The sequence below is a fragment of the Apostichopus japonicus genome, chromosome 23 (assembly GCF_037975245.1).
Source record: "Apostichopus japonicus isolate 1M-3 chromosome 23, ASM3797524v1, whole genome shotgun sequence".
NCBI classification, from domain to species: domain Eukaryota; kingdom Metazoa; phylum Echinodermata; class Holothuroidea; order Aspidochirotida; family Stichopodidae; genus Apostichopus; species Apostichopus japonicus.
Window position 1 is genome coordinate 1,017,295 of NC_092583.1, and position 13,713 is coordinate 1,031,007.

The window sequence follows — 13,713 nt, forward strand, 5'->3', positions numbered from 1 at the left end:
ATGTGGATTTTGTACAACAAATGTCTATTGATATGTGCGCAGTCTGCTTGGCGCGCGCAGAACGTGTATTCTGGCATTGCATAACTTAGGCCTATTACTAGTAGTACTAGTTGGTAATATGAATATGAATATGATAGCCCTGGTCTTAATGAACGTTTCGAGTTAGCCAGAGTAACGGTAAATATGACTGCACCGAGGTCCACTTGATATACGCCTGGAAGCCTACATGTTTATCCAGATCAACAATCATGACGACTTGTTACATTTCGAAGAAGGTTAGGCTACTATGGGTTTTTGTTTGGGGCACACGGACTAAGTTAGGCTTCGCCTACGGTAGGCTATGTCTATAATTAAGTTGGGCTACAAACTGAGTACAGTACATATAGGCATAACAGTAACACTAAGACTTAGGCAGTAAGGCCTACGTTTTCCAGCCTCGTTTAGAGGACACAATAGTTGGAGACTAGAGGTAACTGGTACAGACTTGAAGGTAAGTCTTATGATGCTATTTAGCGAGGGGCTATTAATTAATACCACTTAGAAAGTACGTCAAAACAAAAGGACTACAGTATAGCATTTAGCAGGATAGGTAACGCAAGGGCACAATAATTATACGCGAATCGTAACCGTAACAAACGAGCATAATATTTTCAGAAATTCCGATCAAACTCCGTCCAAACGAAAAAATAGTTCGATTTAGGCTAGTAAAGTCTGATTTTTCGAGATACCAACCCAGTAAACATTTTGACGTCGGATCGACGTCGGGTTTAGGTCCAGATGGTCGGTTAAACGTCGGTGTCCAACATAAGTAGTAGTTCAGACGTCGGATTGACGTCACAAATTAATCCTTTCAATTTTCGACGTCCTAACGACGGCGGATGGACGTTTGTTAATATCGTAGTTATATAAAGGTAGTCTTTCCGACGTCGGATGACAGCCCTTTAATATACGTCGCGTTTCAATGGTCCATCCGACGCCGAAATGACCTATTATAATAGACCTATAATAAAAGGTTCGTTGGATCGACGTCGGATGAACTACGTACAGGCGACGTCGCAATGAGAACGTCCCTCCGACGCTCAAACGACCATTCAGAATAGACTAATCATAAACGGTTCGTTGTATCGACGTCGGTTTAACTACGGACAGGCGACGTCGCACTGAGAACGTCCCATCGACGCTCAAACGACCAGAAAGAATAGACTAATCATAAACGGTTCGTTAGATCTACGTCCGCTCAACTACGGACAGGCGACGTCGCACTGAGAACGTCCCATCGACGCTCAAACGACCAGTCAGAATAGACTAATCATAAACGGTTCGTTGTATCGACGTCGGTTCAACTACGGACAGGCGACGTCGCACTGAAAACGTCCCTCCGACGCTCATACGACCAGTCAGGATAGACTAATCATAAACGGTTCGTTGTATTGACGTCCGTTCAACTACGGACAGGCGACGTCGCACTGAAAACGTCCCTCCGACGCTCATACGACCAGTCAGGATAGACTAATCATAAACGGTTCGTTGTATTGACGTCCGTTCAACTACGGACAGGCGACGTCGCACTGAGAACGTCCCATCGACGCTCAAACGACCAGAAAGAATAGACTAATCATAAACGGTTCGTTAGATCTACGTCCGCTCAACTACGGACAGGCGACGTCGCATTGAGAACGTCCCATCGACGCTCAAACGACCAGAAAGAATAGACTAATCATAAACGGTTCGTTAGATCAACGTCCGTTCAACTACGGACAGGCAACGTCTCACTGAGAACGTCCCATCGACGCTCAAACGACCGGAAAGAATAGACTAATCATAAACGGTTCGTTGGATCGACGTCGGTTCAACTACGGACAGGCGAGGTCGCACGGTAAATGTCTCTCCGACTTAATCATTGATATAGTTGGTTGGATCGACGTCGAATGAAGTGTCGACAAGAGACGCCATATTAAACGACGTTAAAACAACAATTCAAAATAGACTAATCATAAACGATTCGTTGGATCGACGTCGGCTGAACTAGTTCGGTGTTGGAACGGCATTGGCGGTAGAAGTATATAAGCTTCCCTCTTTATACGCTCCAATGACTATCTAGAAATATACTATATCATAAACAGTTCGTTGGATCGATGTCGAATCAACTTTGAACAGCGGGCGCTTACGTGAATACGTATACCTTCGACGTTTAATACAGTTTATTAATATAACGTAAAATAAACATTTCGAAATACGTGTATCCGTGACATCCAACTTAACACTGGCAATCATATGCGACTCAGACGAAAGCTGTGAAAGTACCGTCAGTATATACAACAACTTCTCGCTTATCATGCCGTTATTAAGGTAAGTAAAACTTAAATGAATCCAATAAAAGGAGACATATTTTCAGTAAAATGAGACTATAGAGCAATGTTAAACATGTTAACAAGTATATTGCAAATCTACACTCGTTTTCTTCCATAACACTTGCACTGCGAGTGAAAGAAAGAACCATATCTGGTGCAGTAATATTGAGGTAACGTTTAACTTAAATAATTGATTCGGTCATGGCAGCTCCATATAACAATTATGAATCAAGTAATCGTTTGACGCACTAGAGCATACCTCGTTATACCCCATCCCATATCCTCACAAACACATCCCCGACTACGCTTTTATAACACTTCCGTAGACAAATGTGCGTCGGCAGCGCTTTCATCTTCTGCTGAGCGAACGTGAAAGAGGAATGTCAGTTTTCCTAATATGCGCTGTCCAAGACTATGGTAGCGCAGAAGGGACATTGCATTGAACAGTTACCGACTTTTCTAAACCACAAACAACGGTAAATTGTCGAGTTGACGAGACGATAACGTCATAAAATTCACAAACTTGATATTGAATGTTGTTAATTTATTAATTTTCTGTAATTTGCTGAGTCGCACACTGAGTTGCTACTATCTCAAAAATGACAGAAATCGGAAAATGTTGACGAGATAAAGTATCTCCTTCAAGTTTCTGCAAATTGGCAGGTTACCAACTTTAACAAAACTACAAATATCTGAAAAATGTTGAGATGGTAACGTGATTCTAGAAATTGCCGTTTTGACCGTACAACCGACGGATCTCGTCAACGGATTAATTTTCTGTAATTTGAAGAGTGCCAAACTTTTTCAAAGAAAGTCGGGAAATTAAAAAGAAAATTACTCTTCAATGATTTGACGAATTGCACTATACTAATCTCGCGAACATAGCATTATATAATTGCGTTGAATTTTGGTTGCTCCATAGTGGAATTGTGTTGTTGCTTGTTCATTTTTTTAATAATATTTACGAGTTGTAATTGTGCAACACGACACTTTAACGGTGGTCATACGGGGACATGTCTCACACATTATAGAATAACTCAACTTCTTGCCAAAACTCGTGGTTCTGTCGGGTACCCACGCTTTCTTGACATGTCTGTCAAAAAGCTTATACCTGTACCATTGGTTTAATTCTAGGTAGACTGGCCACTGTTTAGCCATGTAGTGCCCCCCCCCCCCCCCACACACACACAGAAACACTCATTTATAGGGAGTTTCATCCGCCATTTCGGGTCACAATCTGTTTGTTAATTTGGTGTGGGCGCTAGGGCTGTTGCCACGGCAACTCAATTTTAAATTGGAATTAATGTAAACAACATAAAAACAGTACGACTCTTTCATACCGTTTTATATTTTCACAGCACAGCAGACTACCCCCAACCTCCGCAAACTCTGCATTAAATCTCATGTATAGGCTGGGTCATGTAATGTATGATTAGCCATGACCCATGATAATTGGTCATATAGGCCCAATAATCACGTGCAAATAAACAAAGGGTCAAGTTTTTAATGCTTTAGTATAGGTCAGGCCCATCTTTTAAGTGTTGCCGAGGCTGAAACTTCTAGAGTGTGGGACCTCCTTTATAGCTACTGGTTATCTGCTAACTTAGGTAGATCAAACATAGCTCCTGCGCCAGAATGCGATCTATTTTCGCGGTTATAAAACACTACCGTATTTTATTCTTAAATACGATCGTGCAAATGCCGAACCTGGCTTAAGAAATAGAAACAAAATTGACTTCTCGTTCAAAACGGTCTTTTAATGAGTCAACCATTCGGACAATTGAAAATACAAAAGATTACATTTTCTTAGCACAAAGTACGTCAGTACAAAACTGTAAACATGCAAAATAAAGCCTACATATAACGTTCGGACATTCGGTGAATTAAAGGCTGTTGACAAAAGGATCCAAACTAAATTAGAATAAATTACTTCCAAATATTTCTTGTGCAAATAGTGTGAGCTATATCACACTAAAATTTGATAAATATCTAAGCCTTAATAGCACGATTCTGTAGAGCTGTTACTGTTGAGTACTTGAGGCAAATTAAATTTTCCTTGACGGGGGGGGGGGGGGGTAGTATAGCGATTACATGGGGGGAGAGCCTCTTCGACTTGCAAAATGTGTGCAAGCAAAAAGTAAAACAAAAGGTTTCATTCGACAATATTTCACACCTGCAACTTTCCATATTACACTACTTGTATAATATTTGGATCAGTATCAGATCTTTAGTTAATTCTAATTTATTCAGTTTCCGGAAACGGGGACCAAATATGCTACGTGTATCATCCCTTGCTCGTATAACTGATATGAATCCCACACGTTAGATAAGTCATATATTCCCTTTAGTGCAAACACACGCCCTCACATATTCAACATTGAAGGTTTCCCGCGTAAATATTAACATAAATAATCACTCTCCTACACAATGACCGGCTGGTCGAATCGTACGTACGTACAAGTATGATAAGTTGCTGTAATCATACACGTTTTACATGCACGTGTTTGATCTCGCAGCTTGCGAGGCATGGATTATACATTGTATATATGACAAACATTCCACGTCTAACATACATTAACCGGCCGTTATAGCTATAACAAATTGATCAGCATCAAACAGGGATTTGCGGTTACGAGATTTTTCGGAGTACAAGGTTTTTATATAATAAATGCAAAACTAGTGGCAGCGGTCTCAAAAAAACAAAACTGCCAAGGATTCGATATAATTTGTGGAAATAAGGACCTTGCTCTGTATACTTATGTTGTTATACTATGTATAGCCTATAGGCTCAGATTTATTTACCAACCTAGTGTATGCTGTTGTATATACTGCACAGGCTGTAGGATGTTATAGCCTAGGCCTTGTCTGTTTTTTGTTGATTCCTCGAATTAAGTTATAACCTATACTGGAGTATAGCAGAAACTGAAATGATAACGTCCTCATTGTGTTCCTCTTTATGAAGTCGGACAAGGCCTAGACGTAGGAGGTCAATTTTATTTTTTCAAACATTAAAAGGCTAGGGCCTAGGTCTATTCTTCGAACGGTATAACAATAAAGGTAAATAATTGAGCTTAGGCCCAGGGGTTGCTACAATTTTCGTCCCACTCCCAGTTTCAAACTGCCCCAAGCTAGGATCACCCCCCCCCCTCCTATATCGTATTCTTAAACATTACCAAAAAAGGCACCAAAAGTGGTTTTTACCATATTCGATACTATCCTAGACTAGGGCCTAGAGGCTAGTTCACAATCCCAAAGAAGAGAATGCCCAGGGACACTGGGATATTAATTTAACAATAACAGTTTAGGAAAGACAAAATCCCCACACCTGTCTTGAATACTCAATATAGTTCCCTCTGAGACTAAGAGGATATTTTAGGCCAGTTGAGCACAACTGCCCGTAGCTTAAGTCTCGAATTTTCAACATTTCTTCTTTGCTATGGCTTATGTAAAACCAATATCGTATTGGAAAATAAGACGTAATGTACAATTTCAACTAAAGCACCACCCCTATCTCAAAATAGATAAGAGTAAAGTTCCTAAACAGATTCAAGAGCCCAGCAACTTAGACATTCCAGTCACAAATACTGCACTAAATTTTACTTCTAGCCCCACAGTATCACAAACAGGCCATGACAATGTTAGGCTTAGCACTAGGCCTTCTGAAAGCAAACACCTCTTCAACAATACATTAAACAATCCTGGAGTTACCCACAGGCCGAGTAGTAATTCTGAAAGTGAATTTGAAGAGCTTTCACAATGTTCTAGTAGCCAGTCAGATGTTGATGAAATGAGCCTCTCTGATCAGTTGGGGGAATGGGCTACATCAAACAACATATCACAAACAGCAGTATCTAGTTTGTTAAACATTTTAAAACCATACCACATAGATTTGCCAAAGGATCCAAGATCACTTCTAAAGCCCATTAAAGACATTTCTTTTGAAAACATAGCAGGGGGCAAGTACTATCACTTTGGCATTGCTAACTACATTAAATCAAAAATGCAGTTATCACAGCCATGTAAAGAATCTATCTCAATTAAAATTAACATTGATGGTCTACCCCTGTTTCGCAGTTCAAATATGCAGTTCTGGCCAATTTTGGGGATCACTGATCAAATTTTTGACAGTACACCATTTCCAATTGGAATATTTTCTGGAATGTCGAAACCATCTCCAGTTAATGAATTCTTAAAACCATTAATTGACGAGGTTACAAGTCTCGAAGAACATGGTATTGAGCATTGTGGGGCAAAATACCAATTTTCAATATCTGCTGTTATTTGTGATGCCCCGGCTCGTGCCTTAATAAAGCGTGTAAAAGGGCATTCCTCCTACAAAGGCTGTGATCGGTGCATACAAACTGGAACTTGGATGGGAAAAATGGTGTACAAAGAAAGTGCAGATAGTTTAAGAACTGACGAAAGTTTCCAACAAATGCTTGACGAAGATCACCACCTTGAACAATCTCCATTTTCATCTACTTCTATAGGATTAGTTTCCCAATTTCCATTAGATTATATGCATCTGGTGTGTCTGGGTGTTACTCGTAAACTGCTGGGTTTGTGGATGAAAGGTCCGCTCAAAACTAGAATGCCAACCAGAGTGATCAATGCAATTTCTGAGAAGATGATTTCACTTAGAGAGTTCATGCCAAGAGAGTTTTCAAGAAAACCTAGATCACTCCGAGAAGTTGATAGATGGAAGGCTACGGAGTTCCGTCAATTCTTAGTCTACACTGGTCCATTAGTCCTTTCTAGCCAAATACCAGTGAACCTTTACCACAACTTCATGCTGCTTTCCGTTGCAGTTCAAATTCTGTTGTCACCAAGGCTTTGTAACCAATCATCATTGATTGATTATTCTGAAGAATTATTAAAACTGTTTGTTGCACATTTCTCCAAATTGTATGGCAAGGAAATGGTAGTGTACAATGTACATTGTTTGCTTCATCTTGCTGATGATGCACGTAAATATGGTCCACTAGATAATGTTTCTGCATTTCCATTTGAAAGTTATTTGGGCACATTGAAGAAAATGGTGAAAAAGCCATCACTGCCACTGCAGCAAGTAGTTGGGCATCTGTTGAGAAAGGGGGAAATTCAGAAAAGCATGAAGAACAATGAGTGCACTATCCTCAAACAAGAACATTCAAATGGGCCAGTGCCAGAAGGACATTTAGCTATGTCACAGTATGCCTACTTTTATCACAAAGATTTGAATGTCCATATAACTCTTTGCACTGGGGACAATTGTGTTCAAATAGGGAATGATGTGTGCCTAGTGCAAAACTTTTTTGTTACCAATGATGATTTGTATGTGGTTTATCGATCATTCACTCACAAGGAAAATTATTTTAGCTATCCTTGTGAATCAAAGTGTATAGGAATTTTACAAGTTGACAGTATAAGTGAAAATCTACAGGTATCACATTCGAGGGAAATTTTCAAAAAATATGTACTTTTACCGCATAGAAATTGGTTCATTGCTATGCCTATCCTTCATTAAGGAGCAAATTTATATTAAGGAGACTTGAGGCCAGTTACTGTTAGTTTAAGTTTAATGTTAAATACATTTTAACACTTCATTTACTTACATATATGATCATCACTTTAACATAAATTAGAAAAATTATATTACTCAATCTTAGCATGGACCCATTGTATCACATTGTGGAGTTTACGGACTCTAAGGAGATAGCCATCATCAATGAGAAATGGATGGTTTCTGAGGGTACTTGTTTGTGGCCCCCCTTCAAATCTTCAGCAAGTTTGGCAAAGGCTCTGAAGACTACCACAGAGCCCGAGACAAGTTGGAAGGCTTTTAAAATAAGAAAACTATATGCAACAAGTAAGTAAAAATTATGTTAAATATAATTGAAGGGTGTGTCTTCATACTCTCTATTTGCCCCCATTTCTAAGTACTGGTTTTAATACTTGTTACTAATATGCTACACAGCCCAGCCCAGAAGTTTGAGATGAAATGTTGGAGAACAGTAATAAATTAATGCAGTAACTACCATTGAACGCACTGTTTCACCACGATGGGCTATGAACTCACAAGTGCTCTGTCCAGTGGTTACCTAATCTATAAGGACCCCTTCCCCCCCACCCTGTCTCATGCCCTTTGTTTATCCTTCTCATTTTGGCTGGGTTATCCAACTGTTTCCTGATATTTTTCAATTTACCAAGGAATAAAATAAAAATGTAACTTCACAAATTCAAAGTAAAGGTATTCAAATACATGGGGCATATTTTATATTATTCCATACAGATTCATATGACAAGGCAGTTTCCAAACTAAGGCAGGCTGAAGATGAGTCAGACCTGCAGACAGGAGATGAGGAAGTAACCATAGGAAGAAAACGAAAGTAAGTCTCAACACAGCAAAAAGACTGATAGAGTCACACATGTATACAAAGCAGTGAAGCACCAAAGTATAATTATCACCAAGTTTCTCTTTTCAACTGGGGTGGGAGGGTGATTTGTTAGCGTAAAAGTGGTCAAAGTAAGATAGATTTTAGGTTATCATTATTGTATTATGGTAATTTAATTTTTATTTTATTTTTTTATTTTATTGCAGACCTAATCAACGTTATATGGTTGAAAGCTCGAGTGATGAGGAGTTTCCTGCCTCACCAAAGCGACCCAGACCACCATCATTTCCATCAACTTCAACACCTGTAACTCCGCTTGCTCTATCTCCTGCCCCACCGCGCTCTCCAACCCCACCTTGCTTCCCCAACCAAACTTTGGACAATAGTGCAGCCTCTTCTTTCCATTGCCCTGGTAATTTTCTTTTAACTCTTTTCAATTATTTGCAAGCATTGTACATTAGCTCTATTGATTTACAGAATTTTCAGCTTCATTAAATTAAAGCAATTGACACATGTTTGAATTGTTTCAATTAAAACCAGAATGCAAAATGCATTGAGGTTTCGATGACTACAATGCACTAGACTTCTGCTTGTTAGTATATAACCAGAACTAGCTGTTACAATAACACTATGGCATGCTAACACAGGTCAGTCTGTACGTGGTTATACACACCTCCATCAAAAACAGTAGGGTTCTTGTACTCAATGTTATGAATCCGCACACCAAGTATTACAAACCAAACCAAATCGCTTATAACTTTGCACATTAAGGTTGCAGAGGAGTCCACTTATGGACAATTTAGATTGGAATATGCCCACGAAACTTGAAAGAATCAACTTGAAAGAAGCTAACCACAGGTCACTGGAGGTCAACCTGAGGTCAAAGGTCACCCAAATGCAGGTCGACTATTGTATTACAATAGCGTAACTCCCAACCTTGATGGACATTTGGTTCTCAAGTTATTGCAAAAATACTAGTTTTTGACCCCTGATTGACCTTTGTTGACATTGGATCACATGACTGTTATGTTTTGAAACAATCCCTTACCCCCATTCACAACTAGTCCCAAAATATCAACCTTGTTGGAACCTGTCAATGGTAGTTTCACAAGTTGAGAAAAACTAGGCCAACATTACAGCCAACTCCATGAAGTGAAAACAAATCTCAAGTTCACAGGTGCTTGACCTAGTTTCTCCTTGGCAGCTGGCCAAGAAATGTTTTGAAATTCGTGGTACCTGTGCAACTTACATCCAACCAGAACTACCAATGATCTACAAATATTTTCTAGAGAAGGCATGCTTCGCCATTCAAATGCACTATTCCATCAAAATCACATCAACTTTTTAGCAAAATATCCATACGGATGAGTGACAAGTGTTGCAGTAGCTCTAGCACTTTTATATATCTATGGTCTGCAAGCAAGCCTTGGAAGACACTGTTTTACACACACACACACATGTATGTAGCTATGTACATAGTAATTCAGGACTTCTAGCGACACACTTAAGTCAATGGGGATATTGTCGCGAGTTCGGATTCAAATCTACGGATGCCCGTAAGATCATTTTCAATTGTCAATAGGCTCTCCTATTCTTATGAGGCGAATCGCCCATGTCATCTACTTATAGGCTGGACGATGGGAGATACCTATATTATGAAAAGGTTTTTACAAGTTGACCCCTGGTGACCCTAAATGACCTTCGACATCCACCAAAAACGATAGGCTTTTTGTACTTAATGTGGTCAACCTACATACCAAATATGAAATCAATCCAAGCTTTGCTTCTTGAGATATCATGTTTACAAGCGTCTCACTATTTGACCCCTGGTGACCTTAAATGACCTCTGACCTACACCAAAAACAATAGGCTTCTTGTACTCAATAAGGTACTCCTATGTACCACATATGAGAACTGTCCAAGCTTCCCTTCTTGAGATATCGTGTTTACAAGCTGGGCGTCACAAATGCACACACACACACACACGCATGATTGCAAATGTTACGATTATCATCGAAACCAAAAATGCTAAGGTATGAAGACAAAGTAATATTTGTTACTATTTAATATTATTTATTTATATTCTTGTGAAATTGTTATTTATTATTAAATTGATGCTAAATATGCAACAACAAAAAATGAAAGACCTAATGTACAGTATAATTTTTAAGGGAACACAGTTTTACTATGACACATGGAGTTTATAGGAATGTAACTAAGTTTATTTTGTTGTTGTCAACTTTTATTAGATTTTGAAAAAAGGGTAATCTCGATGCTGACTGAGATTAAGGCGGAGGTTCAGCACAACAAGTTGCTGCTAAAAACACTGACTGAGGCAAACGTCCTACCAGAGAGTGAAGAAGACGATTGGCTAAATGAATTTCCTCTAAAGTCCCTTGAAGGTATAACTTCTTTGGAGGAAAAACTTAAAAATGACACAGGATCAAGGAAAAAACTGGTAAGAAATGTTTTTTGTGTGTTTTTGATTGCACGTTTATAAAGAAACCAGTAGTGTAAGCGTTCTATGATTGAGTTTTAGACTAAATGTAACTTGCTGTAATTTCGTGCTCCATCAATTTGTAATATAAAGTTAATGAAAACCTTTTCACAGCCATATTAAATAGACATATGATGCTATGTGGTCTATAAGTCTCATATTTCAACCCAAGTTATAAGTGTAGATGGCACAGTTTAAAATTTGCTCTATGAGCCTTATAATTGCATATTGCTTTAAAAATTGCACTACTTTTTTTTCAACTGGGAGTGGTAGGAGTCTTACAGTTTTAAACAATCTTGCCAAACTCTTAGATACTTATGCACCCAGTGACCCCACTCCTGTCATACGTGGTATGTCATAAGTCATACCTCTATCTGAGATATATTTGCATTATTTTTTTGAAAAAATTGTATCTCTGTTAACTACATACATTTTGAAATATATTACTTTTTAATTATACTTCTTGTAGTAATGTTTACCAAATACATATTTTTAGAAAATAAATTAATTACAACTAATGTAATACTAATAGTAGTGTGGTGGTAAATAACAAGTAAACAATTCATAACTTATTACAACTGGATAACATAAACTTTGTTCCTTAATAAATTTCATTTTTTTTTCGCAATCACCTCCTTATATAGGTCCAGAAGCTGTCTATGATAGGTGGGACCAACTTGGATAGTAGTGTGAGAAGGATTTTATCATTCCTAATGAGCAGTGCCTTGGCCACAAAATTCAACTGGTTAGGCAGGGGGAGTGCCGAAAAGAAAGCCTTTTCTACCCTTCTTCTGAAAGATTTGATTTTTAGTAAGTATACAAATGCCTATAATAAAAAAAATAAAATCGTCCCAGTTGTTCAAATGGTATATATACTGTGACAAACTAACAGTGCTTCAATGATGCATCATGTTACATGTAGAAAAGCTTCACACTGAACTACACACAAACATTATGCATTGTATACATCTTTCCCAAAAGGCCAAGGCCCATATTTTAACCATCAAGCAACTTTGTGTAGATTGAATGGTTTTGTCAGACTGCAATGTGTGACTGTAATTCATATAAGATAATGTACTCATCTTTGCAAAGCGCTGAGCAGAGCAGTTAAATTGGACCAAGTTGATAAGTATCATCAATGCCCTCCAATCATTTGGGATGAGACTTGCCTGAAATAAACAACATAATATCAATTAAGCCATGCGGTCAGTCATTAGATTACATTTTCTCTTGGTTTATTCATGTGATTATACTTATAATTGCTCTTCGTTTTTTCCTATTGTCCCTAGGGGCCATCTCAAGAAACCCTTTGACAAAAACAGCAACCCAGTCACAGGTGGAAGCAGTCATTAAATTATGGCTAAAACATGCTGCAGACCGGACTGGTGCCCGCAAGGACAGGCAGGCACAACAGCCAGATTGTCAGCTTGATTAAAGTCAAATACTTTAAATTCAACATAAGCCTAGATCATCTTTCCATTATCAATATCAAGACTGCTTTCCCATTGTTTAACTTTAGTGTGACACTTTTGAACTGTCATCAAACTGTTCCTTTCACTTAACATGCCTTGTAAATAGTAATGGCTATATTATAGTCTTCTAACACATTTTGAAGACTATAGCAGTAAAAGTAATCAGTAAAAAAATCTTGCAGGGTCTACATCCTTGCATCAAATGCAATTCCATTCTCCTAGTGAAAGATATTTTATTACAATTCAAAGTAGTCCTTAGCCTCATATCAGCCCAAAGTGCCTGCATGACATATAAACTACATGCTGGAGCCTGGTGGTATTCTGTTTGGTTCCTCCAGTGCCTTTCCCAGAGGATGGTGCTACTTTTTTTCTTACAAATTAAGAGTGCTTAAATACAAAATGGTGAGTTATTATATAAGATTGGTAGTGACCAGAAGCCATTCTGGCAATTTTCTTATCCCACCATACTTTTGGTGACTATTATCAAGTTACCACCCCCAGTTTAAAAGTAGTCTGCATAGGCCCCAAATTATAGCACTTTATAATTGCTAGACATTTTCAAAAAGTATTCTCCTGGAGGTCGTTATTCTCCAAATTGTTCTCGGACATTTTCTTAATGAACACCCAAGACGAAAGAATTTCTCAGTGGGGTAAATTTCTTCGAAGGCGGTAATAAAAACAATTTAAGAATTATGACCAAAGGTGACCATATTTAAATTTCTGGCATAATTCGCGGAAATACTGCATACCTTTAAAATTAGCACTGCTACATGCTGGTCGATACGCAGACCGACTTTACAAAAAAAAAAAAAATTCTTACAAAGGAAATCCCGGCCTGAACTTTAATCAAAGTTAGAGGGTGTTGGGATTCAGGCATTAGCCAAATATGCTACAAATAAAAATAGTATATACAAATATTGTACTGCAACTATATACCAACTGCTATTGAAAACATCGGTTGATACTTGATAGGTCCACGGCATATGCCCTTCCTGTACAGACTGTAGTGTTATCCAGGG

General features: G+C 38.4%; 2 protein-coding genes across 3 annotated transcripts in view; both read left to right on the plus strand.

Moving 5' to 3' along the window:
• Positions 1-46: 46 nt before the first annotated feature.
• LOC139964810 (alpha-N-acetyl-neuraminyl-2,3-beta-galactosyl-1,3-N-acetyl-galactosaminide alpha-2,6-sialyltransferase-like) overlaps positions 47-13,713 on the plus strand; it is a 32,850-nt gene continuing 19,183 nt past the window's right edge. Inside the window, exon 1 of the mRNA XM_071966804.1 lies at positions 47-275. Coding sequence (XP_071822905.1) covers positions 249-275 — 27 coding nt within the window. The 5' untranslated portion in view covers positions 47-248. The remainder of the gene's footprint in view (positions 276-13,713) is intronic.
• LOC139964823 (uncharacterized) lies at positions 1,864-13,016 on the plus strand. Of its 2 annotated transcripts, none has more exons than XM_071966828.1 (7): positions 1,864-2,349; positions 8,000-8,199; positions 8,623-8,719; positions 8,932-9,137; positions 10,975-11,183; positions 11,867-12,032; positions 12,512-13,016. In XM_071966828.1, exons 1-7 carry the CDS (start codon positions 2,336-2,338, stop codon positions 12,655-12,657), a joined length of 1,038 nt encoding a protein of 345 aa, XP_071822929.1. In that variant the 5' UTR covers positions 1,864-2,335; the 3' UTR covers positions 12,658-13,016. The 2 variants fall into 2 exon arrangements, with proteins under 2 accessions (XP_071822929.1, XP_071822930.1); XM_071966829.1 differs by lacking the exon at positions 1,864-2,349 and adding an exon at positions 3,556-5,004.